The sequence below is a fragment of the Thunnus thynnus genome, chromosome 4 (assembly GCF_963924715.1).
Source record: "Thunnus thynnus chromosome 4, fThuThy2.1, whole genome shotgun sequence".
NCBI lineage: Eukaryota > Metazoa > Chordata > Actinopteri > Scombriformes > Scombridae > Thunnus > Thunnus thynnus.
Genome location: NC_089520.1, coordinates 15,182,563 through 15,205,865, shown reverse-complemented (window position 1 = coordinate 15,205,865; position 23,303 = coordinate 15,182,563). Strand labels below are relative to the sequence as shown.

The 23,303-nt window shown below is 39.5% G+C and overlaps 1 protein-coding gene and 1 long non-coding RNA gene across 5 annotated transcripts; both read right to left on the bottom strand.

The window, feature by feature from the left end:
- Window positions 1-41: 41 nt before the first annotated feature.
- Window positions 42-22,911, bottom strand: myg1 (myg1 exonuclease). Of its 4 annotated transcripts, XM_067586887.1 has the most exons (9): window positions 22,711-22,911; window positions 21,572-21,726; window positions 20,105-20,217; window positions 14,541-14,700; window positions 12,291-12,440; window positions 8,813-8,935; window positions 8,200-8,381; window positions 318-548; window positions 42-225 (listed from the first exon to the last, which is right to left on the bottom strand). In XM_067586887.1, exons 1-8 carry the CDS (start codon window positions 22,895-22,897, stop codon window positions 359-361), a joined length of 1,260 nt encoding a protein of 419 aa, XP_067442988.1. In that variant the 5' UTR covers window positions 22,898-22,911; the 3' UTR covers window positions 42-225; window positions 318-358. The 4 variants fall into 4 exon arrangements, with proteins under 4 accessions (XP_067442988.1, XP_067442987.1, XP_067442989.1 ...); XM_067586886.1 differs by having other exon boundaries at window positions 42-548; XM_067586888.1 differs by lacking the exon at window positions 22,711-22,911 and adding an exon at window positions 21,842-21,924 and having other exon boundaries at window positions 42-548.
- Window positions 15,105-19,597, bottom strand: LOC137181295 (uncharacterized). Its single transcript, XR_010928140.1, has 2 exons — window positions 19,410-19,597; window positions 15,105-19,273 (listed from the first exon to the last, which is right to left on the bottom strand). It is a non-coding gene; the product is annotated as an uncharacterized lncRNA (long non-coding RNA).
- Window positions 22,912-23,303: the final 392 nt, after the last annotated feature.

Sequence of the window (23,303 nt, the reverse complement as noted above, 5' to 3'; positions counted from 1 at the left end):
TTGATCTTACCTAATACTGAAATGTTTACAAAAGACAAGAATATAATCCAAACAGTATTTTATTGCAAATGAATACCAAAACAATTACACATTTATAAGTACAGTCAGAGAGAAGAAGAGTAATGTGTCAACATTAAGATTCAAAGTGAGCCTGTGTTTTGGAATATAGGTATTTAAGGATCTGGTCCAAGGTTATTTGGCTGCCATTTCCATACCATTCCCATCCTGGCAAGGCAGAAAAAAACAACATTAGCCCTGGCTGAAATGAAGCTAGCAAACTAACATTTTAATCTTTGCCATTCTCTCTGAAGACTGACCCCGAAAACAAAATGTGCTGTTGGCGGTCATTTCTGACCGGTCAGCTGCTTCCATTTGCAGGCGACTGGGCAGCGGCCTGCAGGGTCCTCCGGGCCATCTCCAGGGCTCCTTCCTGGGTCTTGTTCCCGCCAATAAAGCCTCCAGCATGGACGAAGATGCAGCCCTTGATCCCGCTGAGCTCCGACAGCGCTTCATCACGAACGCCGCGCCACTGTTCTGGCAGGGACAGCCTGGGACAGGAAAACAGAAGGGCAAGTTGGCTTACAGATGGACAATGTGTGGTCAGCTGCTCACTTCCTGTTGACACATCACTTTGCAAAACGGACTGTGCTATAGGCACAACCAGAAAAACAAGCAATTATAAAATGTTAAAAGAACACAATAAAAGTAAATTTCAAACACATTTCAACATGGTCACTTAATGATGGCTAAGATTTTCTTGAGCATGGCTTTGCACAGAAATTTCACCAGCAGAGGGGCCCGAGGTAAAGTGCTTCCATCAGCAGTAACCCTCGTCCATGGCACCACTACAATCAGCCCCAGCAAATAGACCAATAAAAATCAGCTTGATTCTTCTCCAGTAATGTGGAAAATCACACATCGGCACAGTGGTTGGAGAGCCATACGGTGGCACTGGAGTCAACAGGCAATCTTACATAGTGGGGGGAAGATTGGCTCTGCAAGGGTTTACGAGCTGACCTCGACAAAGTGTCTCTGGATGAAGTGTACGGAGGCTGAAAATTCATAAAAATAGAGCAGCTCATTTACCACCCACCTCATGTAGCATACATATCTGTACACAGCCTCGCAGATCGTTTAAAACACATTACCAGTTCTTTTTGTGTGTGTGTGTGTGTGTGTGTCATTCTTGCCTTGATGGGGTTATTATCTCGATTATCTCAGACCACTGTTCTTCTCAAAGTATTAATATATTTTGCCATTTTTTTCATTTGGATTCTTATTTAATTCATCATTCCATCGCTCACCTCTCGCCCTACCAAAACTGTTAAACGCTTCGCATTTTATAAAAATGTAATGCCAACCTCAAGCTCCTCATCCTCCCTGTCACTTGCTTGATGAATTATGGAACTGTACGGCATGGTTGAACTTGTCAGAGAGGAAGTGACACAGTTGTCAAACACGACTGTGAGCAAAGCGAGGTAAGTGTTGTCTCCTGCACTGGATTTTGAAGGGTTTTTGTTCCAAAACATCCTGTAATTCTTTAATATTCAGGGAGTGACAAGTAATTCAATTCAGTTTTTGTTTTCAAAGAAGTCTTGGGTACATATATTAAAAAATAATATGACAATTATACAGTAGATCAGCATCAGTCATGTGCACGAGTAAACCGCAATTTCAAATGGCTGACGTGTACATGTGACTCTTTTTTTTTTTTCTCATATTCTACTCTCCATGCCATCATCTCACATCTACACAGTCTCATCCCTATTAAGACAACCCGTAGAGGAAAGCATGACAAACCCCTAATCCCTGTTAAATGAATCAACCAATCGATAGCTCCACAGTATGGCTGGAAAACAAGCTCTGAGGAAAGGTCAACAGGGCTGGTAATGAGGGAAGGAGTAGGAGGGGGATGACTGCTGTTGTTATGACAGGTCAGGAAGCTCTGATTCTCAAGATGACCGGTCTAAAAATAAGCCCACAATTAGGAAATTAACTTCGCATGGGAGAAGTAACCCCACCCCCGCCCTCCTCCAAAGACTATACCATAATCGAACAGATATTGGGAATTAGTGCTTCATTAGAAAAAAAAAAAATCTACTCAAGAATAGATATACTGGAGATACCAGGTCATTAAAAAATAAAATATCAACTGTGTGTGTGTGTTTAGTGATAATGTAAAGAGCCCGGATCATCTGTCCAGTCGCCCTCTCTAAGACGATAACGAGAGACACTGGTGCATATGCAGAAGTGTTGAAACCTCCTGCAGCTTGCTGACTCATAATTCATGCACACAGTCTCTTGTGTTAAGAGATTTTACTCATTTCACACATTGTCTCCCTGCATTGGCCACACCATTAACTGAGCCAAGTAACGTCAGATAGATAAGAATCAGACAGAAAGAAAAGAGAACATGCATAGTTTTGCTTTTTTTGTGGGGAAATTACATGGAATTATTTCAGTATCAATACCTTGTAACTACAATTTATAATTTCCAATTCTTTTTTTTTTTTTAAAATTCTCCTTTAATGTATGATGTCATACCAGATAACTGAGACACCCACCAGTGTGTTTTTTCAGAGGTATATTTTCTGGTTCATATTGCGGTCAACCTGCAGTATTATTTTACACAGTACATCTCCAAGGAAGGACCGCTTCCACTCCCCTCTTCCTTCTCCCTGCTCACATTTCCTTAGCAATGTGATGCTGATAAAAATAGACCTTTTGTCCCCCCAGGTGCAGTAGCAGGGACACAGGTGATAACAACACCCCTTTTGCAGAGTCGGCACATGCCTACTGGGAGGAAGCAGGCCACCCGTAGGAAGAGCCATCTGGAGCAATGTGTTTTTATCCATCTCACAAGCTATTGTTCTCATGTAGCTCCACACCGACCGCCATGTTTGCATTAAATTAAATCTTTGAAGTGCTTTGCGATCCATAAACAGGTGCCTGTCTTTTTAGTTGAAAGCGCTGCCACCTGATGAGATTCTGCAGCAGAGTGGAAAAAAAGTGGAGCGAGAGGGATGGGGTGAGGGAGGGGCGGAAAAGTGTGAAAGGTGAGATAGGCGGAGGGTGGATGAGGGAAGGGAGGGGGAGGGGAAGAGGAATAATGGGAAGACAGCAAGACAGATAGGACAGAGGGTGATGAAATGGAAGAGGGTGATTATAGGACAGAGACAGAAATACTGTACATGAGAGAGAGGGAGAAAAGAAACACTAATGGGAGAGCCAGGTGCAAGGGGAGCTCACGGAAAGAGGTGAAAATAGAGGCAGAGCAAACGTTGGTCAGATCAGGATCAGGATCACGATGTGTTCAGGAAGCCCCCTCCTGCTTTCAAGCAACCTATGCTGTATCAATAATGAGACATATCAAAACCAGGATAAAGGCATAAGGGCACATACTGTCAGAGGTAACAAGACATTTAGAGAACATGGTGGTCAGGTGGACTAGTGGCTTAGAGACTATCTTCTGTGATAGTGATCTCTCGAGCCAAGTACAGGGTATCACTGTGCTTGTGCTTGTCAAGTCAATTCGATTTTTATTGCCCAAAATCGTAAATCTATCTCAAAAGGGCTTTACAATTTGTACAGTACATGACACCTTCTATTCTTAGACCTTCCAATTCGAAAAAGAACAAGAGTCTAAAGCTGTGTAAGCAGCTCTGTGAGGCTGTACTTCAACACAGCCATGTCAGCACGCTAACATGCTCACAATGTTTAGCAGGTATAATATTCACCACATTCATCATCTTTAGGTTTGGGTATATGTTTTAAAATACAACATCAGACATTGTCAGGGACCAGATGCATAAAACTGTGTGTACGCACAAAGCCAGAAATATGCATACGCATTCTTTTCCTCAGATTTATAAAACCGTGCATACAGTACACATGGTTCTGTTTTATAAATCCCAATCATCATGGAACTAGGTGCACATGCAAGAGTCTAATTTTCACTCCTACAATTAGCCATAAATGGATGAAGACACACCCTGAACCAGCTGTTTTCATATCAATATGCTGCCTGCTCCACCAGTCTTTACACCTGTCAATGAAACAAGAGGAAGTGCAGTTTCACTGATGGTGTTGGCCAGCGAGGTTCTCCAACAGCGGAATGGTTGTCATTACGCACAGCTGTGTGGGTCTTTATACTGCACATGTCATTAATTCAACAATTGGACCTGAAACCATCATTGGCAGTGATATCTCAGAAATGTAATCAATGATTAGTTTGTAGTGCTCATATCTAAACCGACTTTACAAGATGCGTCACAACTAAAGATAAAATAAAAAGAACATAAACAGTTAAATAAAATGATGCATTCTATGTAGATTAAAAAATGTTTAAAACTTAATCAGACAAAAGCAATTAATCAATATTACATTGATAAATTTGCCTTTGATTGGCATTTTAGAGATTGCTGTGTAAACACATAAAAATCACACAATCAGTGCAGCTGCTTATTAACCTAAACAAACAATGTTTTACTAAAAGATTCCATCTCTCACCTGATATTTCACCTCCACCTCATCACATCACCCTCAGCTCACGTCAGAGTGAGCTGCACACAGTCTCACCGCACATTATATGTTTATAAATACCACTTTATGTGTGGGAAATGGCGTATGCGTGGTTTTTGTGTGTACGCATAGTTTATGCTTTTGGCCCCTGGACTTGCTTACATCATTGTCCTGATGTTTTCACAGACCATTAACCAATCAACGAGATGGGGACAGGAGTTCATTGTCTGACACGACAAAAATTCACAACACAAGCACCAAAACGTAGACAACCGAATCCCAAGAACAGGTAGTGGACACAACGGCTTTTAGGATGTACTCAAGACAAAAGGCAACATGGACTCACATAACATCACATCATAAGAGCCAACAGTTGTGAAAAAAAGTTAATAAAAGGTAAGACATGAAAAATATATCAAGATACCATCGATCTATTCAGGGACTCTGACTAGTAGTCTAGTAGCCATTGTGTTGCTTTTAACTTAAAGCTAGAAGGATTTGAGTTTATTGTGTTAGCATGCTACCATTAGCTAATAAGCACAAAACACAAAGCACAGCTGGTAGGATTTGTTATTAGTTTGACAAATATTTGGCCATAAATTGAAATTTTGACCTAATGAAGGCGTCAGTTAAAAAATAATAACAAAGTTGCTATAATTCATCCTGAGGGGAACATAAATGTCTATGCTAAAATTTCATGGCAATCCATCCGATAGTTGTCAAGACATTTCAGCCCCACCCTCAGTCGAGCAGACACACAGACCTGCAGCTCTTTATACATCCATGACACAGAGACAGAGAGCAGAGCTGAGCAGAGGAGAGAGACGGAGACAGCGATGCAACCTGGTCGCTATGCTACAAGTCCCGACCTCACACCTACGCGCTGTTATTGGTTGGGGGCTACACACTCACTGAACAAAGGTTGACGCCCAGAAATGTCCTGAACACAGCAAAATAATAAGAAAATACAGGCAGAGTGCAGGGTCTCTGCAGATAAATGCACTGATACACACTTCTAGTGGGTACATAGTGAGTATACTGTAACAGTGCAAATTTATAACTGTCAATTTGTTTTGTTAGAGATTGGATGAGAGTTCACTTTCAAGGATAAATAACAAGTACATTGAATGAATTAACATTTCATAGAGATTATAGAATATGTTTTCTCAGGGGAATGTCTACAAACGAAAAAACACCTTTAATACAGGGAGTGGAAATTATATGGAAGATGTCACAGCTTGTCAAAGGTGTAAAAAAAATTGTCTTCTTTTTGACAATTGCTAAAGAATCTGTCTTTTAGATAAAGCATTACATTTTCTATTAAGTTTTCCCTTGGGTGGAATCTGCATTCGATGTGAATGCAAATTGCTCCCTAAAATCAGATAGAGGGCTGGGGGGGTGGGGGGGGGTTGGATAAACAGAAAAATAGAGGTCACAATAATAATGATTCACCCACAAAAAAATGTGACTGAAAGCTGCATGATTTGTGCTCCGGGGGAAATAACTGAGGATGAATACAGTATGTCAGACAATGAGGTAGAATTTAGTTTAGTTTTATGTAAAGGCCTAATTTATCTTTCGCTACAGAATTTAATAACTGAAACTGCTGAACATATTACATACAAAAAAAAATACGGATTTTTGGTGTTTGCCAGGCAAATCGATGTATATTTCAAATTTCTTTGATACACACTGTTCAGACATCAATAGATGAATACACACACACACACTTGAGTAATTACAGTAGTTGATCAGCAAAACTAATTACTTTTTTCCTTTCTCATTCCCTACAGTAATATCTGCATTCATTTGAACAGAGCTGAAAGATGCACTCACTGATGTGGGCAATACTGTTCATCCTTACTTCGAAAAGCACAAGCTGTTCAGAGCAGCCAAATTTGAAGCCAAGAAGAAGAAGAAGCTATAATCGTTTTAATATAACAGAGACTTTCAAAGCCTGCTTATTTTCTGACCCCTGCACACCTGGCCAATCGCTGCGTGAAGTGAGTGTGAATATTGGATTCTCTGTTTCTACAAGTTACAGAAACTGTTTTGACGTCAGCAAAGTGTAGGTGTAGGGGTTTTCAGATGACGTTCGCCCATCCGACAAGCACTTCTCTCAGAGTATACCGACCCCCTGAGTGTCCACGGTGACTAATCAGTCCTGCTGATTGAAAGGCTGGGACCAGTATGAAACAGCACAAGTCATCAAAACCCGGAGCACAGCAATCAAATTCAAAACAAGGGAGCAACATGGATGCTGGAAAGATTTTCTGTACCATGTGTAAAATAAGCCATCCTAAGCAATAATTATGTTCTGTCACTAATATCCTTTGAAAAAAATCAAACTGAAAATGTGTTGTGTGGATTGTAGAGATGTTACACGTGATTTTTTTTGCAGCTATAAAAATAAGTATCTCTACAGAAGATGCAGGGTAAGCCTGGAGCACGTTTCCTTGGCCATACGTCTGTAATGTGTGCGGCATGCTGGGATTTAGGGCAGTAGTCAACAACACACCAACTATAGAACTCCACTGGGGATGCTGATGACGTTATTGGAGCAGCATTGTGGGTCGATATGCGAGAGGCTCATCGGATAAACAGTTCCCCTCCAGAGGTGACAAACATTGACTTGATAGGTGTTCATATCATCTGACAATTTATTTATTTCTAGCAATAATATTCTACTTTAGGGGGGGTAGGGTGATGTTGTAACTTGCCTGTCAAAATTTAGGTCCAAGTCTATTACTGGACTGATTGGTTTTCAGCTTTTAAAGAATAGGATTTGCAATCAGAACTCATGTTCTGCCCTTTATACTTTAACTACTAAAACAATTATTTCAGTCTTATCTTGTTCAGCTAAAGCAAATTTGTCACTGAGACAATTCAGTGCACTTATTTTATGATTTAATAGGACTGTAGACTCTCAGTGACACAGCTACACTATGTAAATTTTGATTGACCTTATTCAAATTCATGTTATGAGTGGATTATGGGTAGACTATGTCATTGAGATTTTTGTTCAACAGATCATGGTGCTGCCCAGATTACACTTATGAATCACACATTCATTAAATTCATCATCATAGAAAAAAGAGATTCCTGGAGTAGGTTTAGGTAATTGGCTGTATGAAAGCGTCTGTCAAATTGTAGAATCCACATCCACTGCATATTCAATATGCCAGCTTTCTGCATTAGGCAGATGGGTGCAATTAACATTAGGAAAACAAGAAGAATCTCCTGAGTGAGAGGAGTTTATGTGGTGAAAAGGCTCAGGTGGCTCTCCTGAGGTGTGTGGGGTGTGTTTACATCCTTTCAGCTCCTTAGAGAGCAGTGTGAGAAAGAAACTCCGTATTAACTAAAGGATCATCCTCATCCCTATTTCTATCCAAGTAGGAGTGAAGTCTCTCACCAGATGACATGCCAACCCTCCGTGAGTAGTTGTCAAATGGTCCAATAAGCATGAAAAGTTAAATCATACACCATGATTCGTTTCAGTCATCAGAGATCAACTCAATCCAAAATGTCTAGGAGACTCTGGAGCTACACCTGTCACTGTGTTATCCATCAGTGTTTTAAAAATCCTGTCTGGGAGAATTTCTTGTGTGCAAGTCAGGGTCACAACATCCCCCAGTTGTAGAGCTTGTATTTGGGGGGGGGATAAAAAAAAAAAATCACCTGTTCTGGAAGGTGTTGAGCCCCGCGGGGACACACTGGACCCTCCACTGTCCATTCTGGTCAGGGTAAAGGACAAACTTGATGGGAGTCTCTATGTGGAGGTCCTTCTCCAGGGCAAACAGATGCTCCTTCCAGGGACACCCGCCCTGGGAGAACAATACCACCTCCCCACTGGGGTCTGCCTGAAAACGAGAGAACAAGGAAATTATGTGTTAATAATGTGTAAGATAAAGGACAGACACATAAGGGGAGAGTCCTTCAGCTTTATTAGTGAGGAGACAACTACAGTGTTCTGTGTATTCCAGGATTTCTTACAGCTGTCTAATCATGTTTCTCAACAACTGCTTATACCAGTAAAAACATGAAGGTAGGGAGAAAGCCAACGGTGCTGATGAACAATGTACTATAATAAACTGTTTTATTGCTTGCAGTATTTAATTAGATATGAGGTAACATGAACCATAACATGAACAGACACCTAGAGACCTTTTGTACCCACAAGTGTATTGATTATTCAATTCATCTTCAAAAATAAAGGAAAAAAAAATAGACAGAATTGAAAGAGAGAAAAAAAACCCCAAAAATGTACACTTTAGATTGGACAATCCTGTACCTTATGCCTCCCTTTAACAGCTTCCTCCACGACTGTGCGGGCTGGCAACCAGGAAGACTTGTAGAAATCCAGACGGTCCAGGAACTCCTCCCCCACCATCACCAAAGCCTTCTTGAAACCCTCCTGGTGACATTTGGTGTGAATACATACATGCTAAAGTCAAATACAGAATCATTTTACTATAAATTCAAAAATATAATGTACAAGCTTCAGTTTTATGACAACTGAAAAGAATAGATGACATGTGTCATGGTTCAAAATTAAGTCTTGTCTAACCATCATCCTAATGAGCCATGCACCTTTGTTTTATCAGCTTCCTGTCATGCACAAACCCCAGCCTGATCTCACTCTCGCATGGTCTCTTGAGCAGGAACCCAAGAGAGCATGAGAAAAGAGACAGATTCAGGAACAAACCCATGTTATCAAACAGTTTGTCATGCAGAAGTCCAATCAGCGTGCATCTGATTGAGGGGGCTGCAGTGGCCCAGAGTTTTAACAGTTGTGTATGGAGGCGATGAAAATCTATTAGATTTTTCAAATATTACAAACAGCAACTGTTGAGAGTTCACCAGGTCAATCAAGTCTTGACTTGTCTGCCAAAAAATATTCACTTTGTGATCTTTTGGAGCTGACTTGCCCCACAAATGTGAGTTAATGGAAGTTTTGGGGAAATTGGAGGAAAGTGCCAAGAGCACAAGAATTATAATCATGTGAACTGAAATGTGAAAAAACAAATAGGCCAACTACTCCACTGAGACAGCGCAAACAATGGAAAAAAAAAACAAAAAAAACCTTGGCATAGTCAACACATATGCGAAGCCCGGGTATCTCAAGAGAGTCTGCAAAAAACAGGTGTAGTTTCCCTGCAGGCATTGCCCTCCTGCACTAATGAGAGACAAAAAAGCCACACTAGACCATTTCTGGGCCTGTGCTGTTCCTGCAAAACGACCTCTGAATGCTGATTGCACTGCATAATTTACCGCAACGTTCTTAACATATTTTGTATTTTTATTTCACTACAGGTTGCTCGTTGATCGTGATGATCATCAAAGCCAGAGGTTCCTCTCTATACTGGGGCCTTTTAGTAAATATTGAGTTGTTAAAAACATGAGGGACTTCTGGGAGTTTGGATCAGGAGCTCATCCATAGTGTCAAGGTGACAGGTTATTCATGAAAATTTACCTGCATCGTTACCTAAAAATGTTCCTTGGGTCAAGAATTAGATGTTTTTTATTGTATTTTAGCATTTGATATACTGTATATATTTTAGTTTGTCCTAATGTAATTCTGGTTTTAAAGGGGGACTCCACTTTACCATTTTTATACATGAAGCAGTATTTCCCATACATAGGCTGTACTTGGGCCCAGGTAGATTAAATCCCACCCAGGTAGATCAAATCTGTCTGTGTTGCGTGCTGCAGTAACTGAGTGGGGACTAGAGGCTTCTCTGTGCCCAGCTGCCTAGCTAGTGTCTACCAATAGCCTGCATGTGAGGCGTTTAGGGAACATCTGTACATTGTAATGGCTACTGATAGTCTGCATGTGAGGTGTTTAGAGGACATCTCTAAATTGTAGCTACAAAAAATAACCTGGGTTGCACTTTCCCCCCTCTAAACTGCATGAATCTCTGCATGCACATCGGTCAAACACCGCACCACCTACCACCACAAGTGACTTCCTGTGGGAAAAACTGTGAAGGTCAGTTTATTAGTCATGAGGAGTACTAACTCAGCTTGTGAAGACACTTGAATAATGTCTTCTATGTCTCTGGAGGGAGCTTTCCATATTTTGAAACAATGACCCTAATGATGTCGTCAGGGTCGAGCTTGAGACTTTTGACTGAGAATTTTTAACTGAAAGCCTGCATTACATACTGCAGGTGTGGGATTTGAAAGAGGTCAATATTTAGGAGGCAGGAAGGGCTTGATGAAAAATGTGATTGAATTCCATTATGCCAAATGTAGGATCCATCATTTTTGGAGCCTGACTCATAATAGGGACTAAAAGTGCTGCTTTAATCATGACCATTCACAAACTTTTTGTTATTGTCTGTCTGAGACCATGTTGCAAAGTGTGTTAGATGTGTCTTGTAGCTTCAAATAAATTGCATTAAAAATACTCTCCTTGGATATTATATGTATATTCTGTTCTGTGTAGAGCAAAGAGAGAAGATATAACACATGTTTATATCCTGGAAGTAGTTTGGTTGCCATGAAACAATATTAGCTTCAGTTAAGTTGTGTTTCACATGTTTTTTTATCTGTCATATATATATATATATATAAATATAGTAATTTACACAGTAATATCCAGAGTGTCCATGAGTCATAGAGATCCAGGCAGTGATAAAAACACATTTATCCACAGAGCACCGAGAGACATTAACATGCCACCAAGAGTTTATACAGACAGGCGTCATGGTAATAAAACCTGCTGCTGTTAGGCGCCTACACATTGCAAATTGGAGTCAGGATAGATTCACTTTTTCACAGCACAATGCAGGATATCCTGATAAACATATACCACAAGAATCCAGAATAGCCTGAGTTAACCTCTCATATGTGTTTGTTTGGCCACAAACACACTTCCTCACACCTCCTTCAAATGCAACATGTTAATAACACCTTGCAATGCTGTTAAATTTCTTATAACCATTTCTGTTTTATGTATGTGACAACATCATTGACCGTATATAAATATGGATGTCATGACAGCTCCCAAAAGGTGAAGCCAAAATATCTCAATAGTCCCCGTTTGATTTCAAGTGCTCATTTTTCTGATAAGTTTGTTTTTAATTAGTTATTTTCACGATATAAAAAGGGAGTTTGACGTCATGATCGACAGCTGTAAAAGCCGCTCTCAAACCTCCATCAGACGGCGGGACGTATGAGGGGGCGTGTCCCGCGAGCCGTCATCCTGCCGCCTGACTCTACTGCACAGACTCTGGCTCCAAATGACGTCACACGTGCAAAATGGCAACTCCCACAAAGGAAATATTTTTGCATAGTGGAAGGAAGTGGAGACGTGTAATCCATATTTATATACAGTCAATGGCCGACATTCACAGAGATGATTCTCTGCTACAACTTAATCTAATCCAAAGTCTGACACTAAAGCTAACCCCACCTACTAACCATGAACTAACCTTATCGTTAGCCAATCCCACCAGATAAATCTCCCCAATTTGAAGGGTTTAACATTTTTTTCTTCCTTGTGTAGTCATCTGGACATTATATTAAAAATACTAAACTCAAAGATAATGTTTCATTTTAATATTCTTATATGACAGATAGAGACCCACAGACATTAAATGTAATCTGTGGTTTTTAGTTTGAAAGATTAGCATTTCAATCCCATCAACCCGATATAATAAGTGCTACATCAGTGTTACAATAATGCTACATGAGACAGGCCAGGTAGATTCAATACTAAGTGAAGGTACACACACACACAACCATGCAATCCCTCACACAGTCACCTCAGTGTCCTGACTCTTGCTGTTCCAGCGTGGGTTCAGGTGACCGACACGTGCGCTCAGCGTGGTGGAGATGCTGTAGCGGGCCTCCCCGTCACACTGTGAAATGCCATTGTCTACAGCATCCACCTCCTCCACAAAGTTCTCGTACAGCTACAGGGAATTGAAAGAGAGATGTGACAAGGGAAGTTATGCACATATAATGACATGGAAATCAGTTGTTTCATGTTTGTTTTTGAAAAAGAAGCGTTGGCTGCAAATCCTCCCTTTTTCAAGACAGCCAGAACTCTCTCTCTCGAGAGAAATGTACTAGGTTTACATTATCCTGATTATGCTTATGCTTATGCTCATTTCCAGCTCTATATTTTTATTCTCACTGTGGCTGAACTGAATGGAAGCATAAAGGGCCAGTACAAGATAAATAAGACGTTTTTTGAAATGTGAATCATGCAAAGCAACTCTAGTGGAGTCCCAGAATAAAAATATAGAGCTGGAAATTGGGATGTCAACAGTTAACCGCCGAGATTACGCATATCAGTCTAAAGGTTAATTTGCATGCTAGGGTTTGGTACTGAACTTGTTAGTTCACGTTATTCACGTTAGTTCAACCGGTGCCAAATTACGGTACCTTGCGGGACTGTGAGTGCATTTACCGACCAAAGCGTCTCACACACAGGCTCCGAAACTGACAGGAATACCAACCCACAGATACAAAGAGCGGTGACGGATACATTTTAGCAACCTGCACGTAGGCTAGCAGCTAGTTAGCATGGCTAGCATTGTTAGCATAGCTGTACTGTGCTGTGTGTAGCCCCCTTAAAATAAGGTGTGGCTGCAGTGTCTCTGGTTTAACAGCACCATGCTGGGCACATGACAGGTTTGTTTATGGTGTTTGTGTGCTCTGAAAGACTTCACAGCACGGATATAAAGTCACAGAGCTGACAGGCTGTTAACCTGATAATTCTACAGTCTATCTGTAATAACAACGTAGGTGTTACTTTGTTATTAGGCCATCACCCAGTTGGTGTGCCAAATGACTGAGCCCGATATGCTGCCAATCAGTGTGGCAGAGGGCGAGGGATTGAAAGAGCTAGTTTGGTACCACGTTATGCCATCGAGAGCTACTGTGACTAAATGCATTCATTACCAGTTAATGGGTGTCGGTCTATCAAAAGCAAAATTAACTGAAACTGACAATCCTAGCAGGAAATGAGTATAATAGGTCCCCTTTAACCTCAAGTTTGACTATGACCATGTTTAACATAGATATCCAATATCATAACAGTACATAAATAACAGAAAACCACAAAAAGTATAATAGGTCCCCTTTAAACCAAAAGGAACCTGCAAATTGCTGCTGTTTTACAGTTCATTGGCAAAATTCCAAAAATAAGCAGAAGAGGAGCACAGAAGTAGATGTATTCAGTATTGAAAAGTCATCTCCTTAGTATATTGGAATGTCAATCAGTAAACAGTTGACATTTTACAAGTGGCTTACAAGTGGAACTAAGCTTTGGGGCGAAAAAATACAGATCTAGTTTTTTAAACTAGCTGAGGACTAGACATGCAAAATCCTAGAATAAATAAAGCCAAAGCCACAAGTAAAAAGATTACTGGGGCTTTAAACAAACTGACACATCAAAAGGCCAATGATAATATGAGTTAATAGTGACCTAAGATTTGGCTGGCTTAATGTGCCTAGCCATCAAAATGTTCTGTGTGCCGGCCCTCCTGCTGGCCTGGCTGTCTAAAATGCATTATATAAAAAATAAAAAATAAAATGCAACATAACTGCAGTTTCCTCAGTTTCAATCTGGCAGAGGAACTTTGTCACATTCCTGTCTCTCTCCTCTTTTTCCTGGTCGCTCTCCACTGCCAACTGTCTGATGAAGGCAAAATGCCATCAACTAAACTTTTAATTAACATTCAGCATTTCCTGCATAAATTGACTGCATGGCTTCCGTACAGCACCAACCGTAGATAAGCGCACATAAATAAGTGCTCTTTAATTCCACTATAATATGTATTATTTCCTCACTTCATGTGATATTTATGGGCATCTGTGCAGGTGCTATAGATTTAATATTTGTCATATTACCCATGAGACTTTTCCAGCTCCATGTGGAAATTTGCCGTGTTTAGACGAGCAGGCTAGTGGAAAACATGTTTCCAATGAAGTGTTTGTGCTGTGGACAGAACACAATAAATGCTAATCCTGTGCCAGCTATAAATCCGTCATCTTTCTCCTCTCACCTTGTCATAGAGCACCTCCAGCTGCCTGTCATCTTCCTTCAGCTGCGTCAGCTGGGCCAGCACCTGACGGCCAAAGTGTAGGTAGACCAGGCCGGCTGAGCTGAGCTTGGTCACCCATGGCTTTTGTGGACACAGGCTGTTGAAGCTCTCTGCAAAAGTCCTGAGCAGAAAGAAGGAAGGTTTACAGACAGACAGCAGAAGCCAGAAAAAACACTACGACAATATACTATACACAATGGTTGAATTTATAAAAACCATCTACAGCTTATATGTGTGATGCTTTGAAACAGATACCTTACGCTTCATGAACCTGCATTTAGGTCTTGAATGGCCAAACATATCAGTCTATTTGTAACTGGTCAGTAAATAAGTGGTTTATCAGAATTCAACTAGATCATCAGTCATGAAAAATCTAAACCATCATGAAATATTGATCACTTCTCATAACCAGTATGAATTAGTCCTGGCACTGTAAGCTCATTAACTGATTAGATGACAAAAAATAAATAAATGGCAATTTTTGATAATCATGATAATTTGGGTATCATCATTTGTTTCTTATAGCTTAATGTGAGGATTTGTTTCCTTTTTTTGTTTCATATCCTTATAAAATTAAGACTTTGGGGTTATTTTAATTTCATTTTGGAGACAAACTAATAAATTAAAAAAATCAATCAATACATTATAAAATAATACAATTCTAATAACTGTTACTAGTTATTGCTGAAGAATAAGAAGAGTGTTGCTCAAAGGGTGATGTTACATTCATTTGTATTGATTTAAGTTTAGAAAACCTAATTCTGCTGCTAGTTCCTACCTTCAAAAAATATTTACATATATTGATATAGCTTCTGTACTAATAAAATTAAAAGAAAATGATGAGCTGAAGTGAACTTATTTGGGTACATATGACATGTGTCATAGCAGTATTTCTGCAATGCAGAGAGACTTGTGTATCTAACATACCTTGAAAATGAAAAACAGCTTATATCAATGCTAAAACACTGCATGGTCTATAAGCTGATGATATCCAATACCCAAAAGTAAAGCCTCAGACTGGGCGACTAAACATTAGTGTTCTGCTCATGAATAGACTACTCACATTTTTTCCCGGTAATCTTCAATAAAATGCCTGCTGCGTCCAGATGTAGCTATGCTGTACATTACTGGATGTGTATCAGATATCAATAAAGAAACTTAATAAAAAAGACTTGCATCCGTTACTATTTTATTCAGCTTCACAGAGCGAGTTTGCATTGACTGGAGAGAGAAAGCGAGCTCAGGCGTGTTTGTAAGCGTGAGCACACATAAATAAAAGACACTGGAGGTCTCTCCTCAGCCACGTGCTGAGATGGGTAGGCTCCAGCACCGAGTCACTGCTGGACATTTAATTCAGGCTTAATTAGGATGCTTGGGCTGCAGCACAGCGGAAAACAGACCGTCAAATGAATGAGTGACATGCTAGGGAAGTGGGGGGTAATCAACAGCCATTAAAGGACTAATTGGCCAAGCTGAGGCATTTCTATGCCGATTATCAGGAGATGGGAGTGAATGAGCGAGAGGAAAATGACAGAGAAACATGGAGAATTGCTGAAAAAGATATGCATACCAAAAGAGAAGTCATTTAACTGTTTGTGTGAAATCAAAGACGGTTCCATCTTGTAGCAGACTATCACTTGCCACGCAGAAATAAACCAAGGTCAGTCAATAAAGTAAAATATAAAAACCAAGAGAAATATTTTGGCAAGAATATGATTATGATGAGCAGGAATTCATCCCCTTATTGACGTGTGACAAGAAACTCAATGGCTTTTGAACTGTCTTTGAAAATTAATGGCTCTAAAGAGTTCAGTAGTTCCTCAGAATGATGGGAAATTTGGGCTCAAGGAGAGACAGACTGTATTACAGCACAGCGTGGGCTTTCATAAGCTTCAGAAAGTCTCACTTGATTTAAGTTATTACTCATGACTTGTATCACAGTGGCCTTGATACATATTCAGTTCACCCTGTGTTTTAGCCATCGTCAATGCTTCTCTGACTACTTCAGTTTTTTCTTCGAAAATATTTTATCACTGAAAATTCAAAACGAGATTGAGAAATTCAGATCTGGTTTCTCATGTCCTCCATTGAGAGGCAGATGGCGGGGAATGTTCCGCTTTAATTCATTTAGATCTCACTGTGACCTCCAGTGCAGTAAACTAAATTCATTTATAGGAGCGCTCAAGAAACTGGGATTGTCTTTGGGTCTTTGCTGGTTTAACTCCAGGAGAATTATTTCAGTAAGAATACTTTAATATTTGTAACTGAGGGATGCAGTAGTAGTCATGGCATTTAACATTTTGTACCAGATGTTTGTTTGTTTTTTAAGAATATCAATGTCTGTAATCATTTATACATGTTGTGTGTACACATGTTGAGTGAGAGCTACATGCAAAAATAACTTTTTGCTAAAAATGATAAGTATACAGATTATGTGTTGATCATTGACAGAAAACTATAATGCCAAATGTTTAAGTTATGCATTGAAATGTAGTTTTGTACTTGTGCATTATGAATATGTGTTTAATAGACAATCTGTCTGTCCACTGATTGTCCTCCATGTTGGTCCAGGCTGAAATATCTCAACAACTATTGGATGGATGCCATGAATTTGGCAGAGACATTCATGATCTCAAGGTGAAATGTCCCAACAAATATGGGATGGATTGACATAAAATATGATACAGACATTTATGCCCCCCTCTGGATGAATTTTAACAACTTTGGTGACCCCTCGACTTTTTATCTAGCATCATCATCAGCTTAAAATGTCAGTTTGTTCCATACCAGGGCTGTACTGAAGGTCTACCTCATGGTCATGGGGGACCATGAGGAACCAACAAGGATTCTCGTCCATGACCTGTCTTGATAGGAATAGTTTGACATTTTGGGGAAATATACATATTTGCTTTCTTGCTGTGAGGTAGATGAGAGGATTGTTTCCACATTTGTATGTTCCTGTTCAATATGCATCTGGTGCCAGCAGCCAGTTAGTTTAGCTTAGCAATAACACTAGAAACAGCTAGCTTGACACTGTCCAAACATGACAAAAATCACAATTTTATGGGGGAGGTTTATGTCTTGGCCAGGGAACCAGAGATTTTCAAGAGTCTCTGCTGGTTGCCTGGCAACCTCACAGTGACAAAAAGACTCCAGGAAATCACTGCGTCCGGGCAAGAAATAGTCCCGACTGAACAGACAGATATGCGAGTCTTATCAATCCTCTAATTTAACTCTTGTCAAGAGAGTGAATTTCCCAAAATGCCAAACACCTTTTTTGCTCTTACTATTTTTTTTTTTACATTTAGAACTGATGTATTGGTTTAGCCATCAGTTTCATCTGTACACTGTCAATGTTTTTAAAGAAATGCTATTGAAATGAGGACAGCAATCATTCTTTTCACCTCCTTCTCCAACTTCCTCCAGCACCCCAGCCCACTTAAATCCATCCTTGCCATCACAACCATCTTGCCCTCATCTGTGCATGTGAGTGACAGCTACATTCTCCTGTGGCCCCTGACAGTGTCGTGGCAGCCTCTGCGCCTCGTGAACCAACAGCAGGGGGGCGTTCAATTGAAGGAGCACTAATTATCACTAACCGCCTGCCAGGAAGACAGCCCTGGCTTATCTTTATCACCGTGGTCATAAAAACTATCTCTGATTATCATCAGGACTTTAAGCTGACAAGACACCTGGAATGGGTGATTACTCAATGTGATGAGACCTTGAGTGAACACAATCGTTCGGAAGGAACTTTGGCAGGAAATTTAGCAGAAAACATGGAGCCTCTTCCTTCCTGATTCATGCAATTAGGGAACTTGAGCGTTCTAAGAGCAGGAGCCACAGAGAAATCAACTTTCTCATCCTTGGATTTCAGCTAATGAAAATATAATTTTCTTTAGACTTCTGGGCAGAAAAAAGAGCACCGGGTCTGAAAATCCATTTGATTTCACAATCTAGAGTTTAAGAAGGGGAAAGTAGAGGGTGTTTAATTAAATTCAGGTCTAAAAAGGTTCATGTATGTATAAATACCTCTGTGATGAGATTTAAAACTCTTATGGATTAACACATTTGAGTTTTCAAATAACAATATATTGACCAATATACGTTTATCTTCCTAAACATATTGTATTTTTAGCAAGAATCCCATCAATTTGTTTTTAAAAGAATTGTGATCCAGATGTATGTAAAATAGTGACATTGTAAATTTCCACAGACACATCTTTGGCCTTTCTGTACCACAATTTTTGTTACATATTGGCCAACATTATACACTGATAGGATATATCAGTGGCAAATTTATCTTATACAAAACAAGACAATAGCTCCTTTTCACAGCAGACATTATGACTTGCTATAATGTGAAAAGCCCAGGTGTAATAAATAAGACTAATTATTGTGACTGGCTCAATGACATGGCTTACTGGCACATCTTAATAGAACAAGCCATCGCTAATGATATTAGTTACACTTGTGCTTTGCAGCACAGACATATAAGAGGCATGTCTCTTATCTATAATTAATAAAACACAATAAGTAGATGATTGATACAAAGTTATCACTACACAGTGAAATGTGCCAAAAGTTGGGTGAACATTCCTACGGACCACCAGTACTTACAATACATGATGTCTTCGCATATAATTAGGCCCTGCAGTGGGTATCAGGCTGTGCCTTCACAAATCTGCTGAGTCCTGTGATGAAAACATCATTATCTAACCCTGACCCAATGTACCTTTAAAGGATAAGTCTAGCAATTTTCTATATTTTTCTTATTGTCAAAAAATCTCATGTGCAGAGCCACACTGACAATGAACTCATCCTACTTACAAGTATTGTGTGTGTATCCGAAGCCTGATATATCTTATTCCTCTGTGCTGTAGATCTGCATGGTTGTCCAAAAAATATTAAAAACACGTCAATGAGCCACACTTGATAGTTATAGTAGTTTATAGTAGCTGCCTTTAAATCTAACTCGAAAAAGCAGATACTCAGAGGCTTGTCCCAGCCTTATATCTACACCTACACCACTCAGTTGTCCAGCCATCATCCCTGCTTACCTAGTTCTATTAGTCTTACCAACAGACCAATAACCACTAGTTAGCAACCCCTTTGGTATTCTAAACTTTTCATGACCTTTATCAAGTTCTCTGGCTGACATCCACACACTGGACTACATGCTAATAGAAAGTCAAACTGTCATTTTCAGCAGGCATTCTCTAATATTTTACAGAATTGCTCTGTGAGAAATCTAGTTTAGTAATTGCTTTGTGCCATTAATTTAGAACTGATTTGGGAAAATCATTGTACTAATAAAAACCCACAATATGATTATAATGACAGGTGGTGAACAATAAATATCCATCTACGGCCCACTCCTAATGTTTGTAGAAACCAATAACTTTATAAACATAATTATCTCTAGCAACAAGAAGGTTGTCATCCTTGTCTGCAGCTGCCATGAGCCATCTGTAAATCAAATCCCGCTCTTTGGATTATGCAGCATCTTGCTGCCAATGCTGTACCTCTGATGATGGTCGTAGCGATGCCTCTTTGGGTCAAACTCTCCTCCCACATCTACAACAATGTCACATTCTGCCAGCTTTGCCGGGTCCCTGGTCCGAACGATCTCAGCATCCTGTGCAATGAATAGAAATATTTGAAGATCTGTAATCATTTATCATCAAGAATTTCACATCAAGTAGAGAGAACATTATCAGGAAAGAAATAACATCTGGATTTAGTCTATAGGTCTCACTTTGGTTTTCTTAACCTTCTCAGTCCAAGACTATTAATTATAACAAAAGTGTTGCCCTAATTGCATCCATTGGAGGCAGGCTTGTAGCCCATTTTGGGCTCTGACCCTTAGTTATAGGTCAAATCACGATTTAAGTTATTCATCAAGGAAAATTATCCAAATGCTTCCTCTCAAATTAAGGACTTTTTGATTGTCTTTATCTTTGTGTTTTTGACTGCTGGTCCAACAAAACAAGCAATGTGAAGTAGGGCAGCAACAAATGATTATTTTCATTATCGAATAATCTGTAGATTATTTCCTCGATTAATCAATTAGTTTTTTTGGTCTGTAAAATGTCAGAATATGGTGAAAAATGTCAAACACTGTTTCCCAAAGGCCAATGAGAGATCCTCCACAAATGTTGTCCAAAAATCGAAATATATGTTCAGTTTACTGTCATAAAGCACTAAAGAAACCAGAAAATCTTCACATTTGAGAAGCTGAAATCGGAGAATGTGGACATTTTTCCTTAAAAATGACTCAAAACGACTAATCGATTATCAAAAGAGTTAATTTAATAGTTGGCAACTAATCGCTGCAACTCTAATTTGAAGCTGTGACATTCAACACTGGTATTGGACATTTTATATACAGTCATCAATTAATTTGAAAAATAACTGACATCTTTTTTGATAATCATCAGTTGCAGGCCTAATCAAAAGCATACTAAGTTTGTTTTGAATTCTGAATCTATCACGAGAAATGAGTGCCTCTCTATGGTCAAACTGTTCAGACAAGACATCACTATGATCCTACAGGGGCATGTACAGTAGGAGCAAGTTTATAGTGGCTGTATGGTATTTTACGGATATCTGATCTGTTGTTTTGGCATTTCTTCCTAAAGTTTAAAGTATATGATTATACAAGGATTATTGTAGATACAGTATTTCATGGTTCTGGAGGCTCCATCTATCTGTACAGCAGCACCCCCACTTGGTGTGTTACAATACAACAAGGGACCCTTGATATAATCAAAATAATATTTCTCAAATAAAAAAAAATTAAAAAATTAAAAAATCAGCCAATGCAGACTGAAGAAACATCTTAACCGTGTGATTTTAGTAACAGGCTTTCAAATGAAGCACTAACAACACACTGTATGTCAAAGCAACACAACAGCATCAGCAGCAGAGAAGGACCAAAATAAATCCCATCATCTCTCCATTCACACCACTTCTCACCATACTGCACCCACCTTGTACTCAGGTAGCTGGCGGAGGAAGAAGCACGCCAGGACTTCGTCACAGTGGAAGGTGCCGTTGTGAGTCCCGATCTTTTGGACGGTCATGTTGTCTGTGCGGACTCTCTTCGGTTGACTTGACATGTATCGCGGTTCAAGGCGAGTAACGTCTACAGAGAGCAAACAGCAGTTAGACTGTGAATTTAACAGACGTAAAACACGTACTGGCTTGCTTATGTTGATAAAATGCGTGTTTTTTGTTAAGTTCAGTGCAGTCAAACATACACGCCACATTAAAACTGTACTTCACACGAGACGCACCGGTAGCGGACAGATTTGGCAGCTGCACCGGATATGGTGCGCCTGTGTTTGCGAACCGGGGAAACCCAGAGAACAGACTGGGATTTTTTATTTTTTGTTTTTAATATTTTTAATATTATATTATAATAATGATAGAATTGATATTTGGTATGAACTGAGGCACATATATTTATATATGAAAGAGTTTTTATTGAAAGTGGGAAAAAACTTGCAACGCGTTTATCTGACAGCCAGAGGTCGCTGCAGGCAGTGAAACAAACCTCACAAACCCTCAAAATATAGCCTCGCCGTGGCTGTTACATACTTTTTCAGTAGAGTAACATTTCTACTGTACTAAACAATGAAGATAAATGAAAAACCTGTATAAATATCACACAAATAAACAATACAAATCCTCATATGATTTTTACACGGATAAAAGAGTTAGGCCTACATAGATAGAAAAAAAAACATGAAAATCATTCATAACAAATTATTTGATATTGGCTGGATTACTAACCGGGGCAAATCTGTCAAATGCCCAGGCCCCAGACCCTCAGGGGCCCCAAAGACTCCAAGTGTGTGTGTTCTCTTTAATACATTCATGGTGTGTTTCAATCATGACGGTGTTTCGTTTGTTGAAATTTGATTAACTAGAAATTATCTTGGTCATTTGCATTAGGCTACTAAAACTGCTCTATATGTACTTTATAAACTGTGATTATTAGGGGATTTTTTTTTAGCTAATCTTGGTAGTGTGTGTCATAATCTACTTTTAAAACCTGTGTTATTTTAGGTTATATTGTGCGCATTCTTATAGGCTTAACCAAAGAACCGCAAGCTTACTTACGTACAGCAAATCTGGGGCAGGAGTATTCCAGAAAAGGAGTACAGATTGGTTACGGTGGCTCTGAGCAAAACACAGTGAAGATGCAATGTACAGTCTGCTGTGTGCAATGTACACGATGGCCATTTGAAAGTGACTGGGTACATGCTCAGTGTATGGAAGGGATGGAGGTTCGGGGGGCCCTCGCAGCTCATTTTTGCCCAGTTTACCCAAGCAGATTAATCTGGCCAATGAAATGTCAGTACACTTTTATATTTCTTCTTTTATGCATCCTCAAATGGTCTTAAACAATTAAAGAAAGACATTTAAAAAACAAAAACAAAAAAACAATGAGAACAGCCAACATTATCAGACTGAGCTACTTTGGTGTGATTTTTAGAATGATTACCTGGGTTATTTAGTCCCTGTCGGACAGCAATATCTGAAATTTGTGAGTTTATGTTATGAAGTTTAGCTTGGCTTGGCTTGAGTGAGCGTTATGGGCTTGATGTGGTTATGTTGTGTCTGCCCATAAATCCCATTATCGTTTTTTTATTCTTAAAGTTAACACAATTAAAATGACGAGTGAATGAGGCATAATTTGGTGTAGCTATTGTGATA

Coding starts and splice junctions, on each gene's coding strand:
- myg1 (XM_067586886.1), bottom strand. CDS start 22,897: ATGAGCTGCGAGGGCCCCCCGAACCTCCATCCCTTCCATACACTGAGC. Junction 21,727..22,710: donor ACTCCTGCCCCAGATTTGCT/GTACGTAAGTAA, acceptor TGCTCTCTGTAG/ACGTTACTCGCCTTGAACCG. Junction 20,218..21,571: donor GCCAGCTACCTGAGTACAAG/GTGGGTGCAGTA, acceptor TTCATTGCACAG/GATGCTGAGATCGTTCGGAC.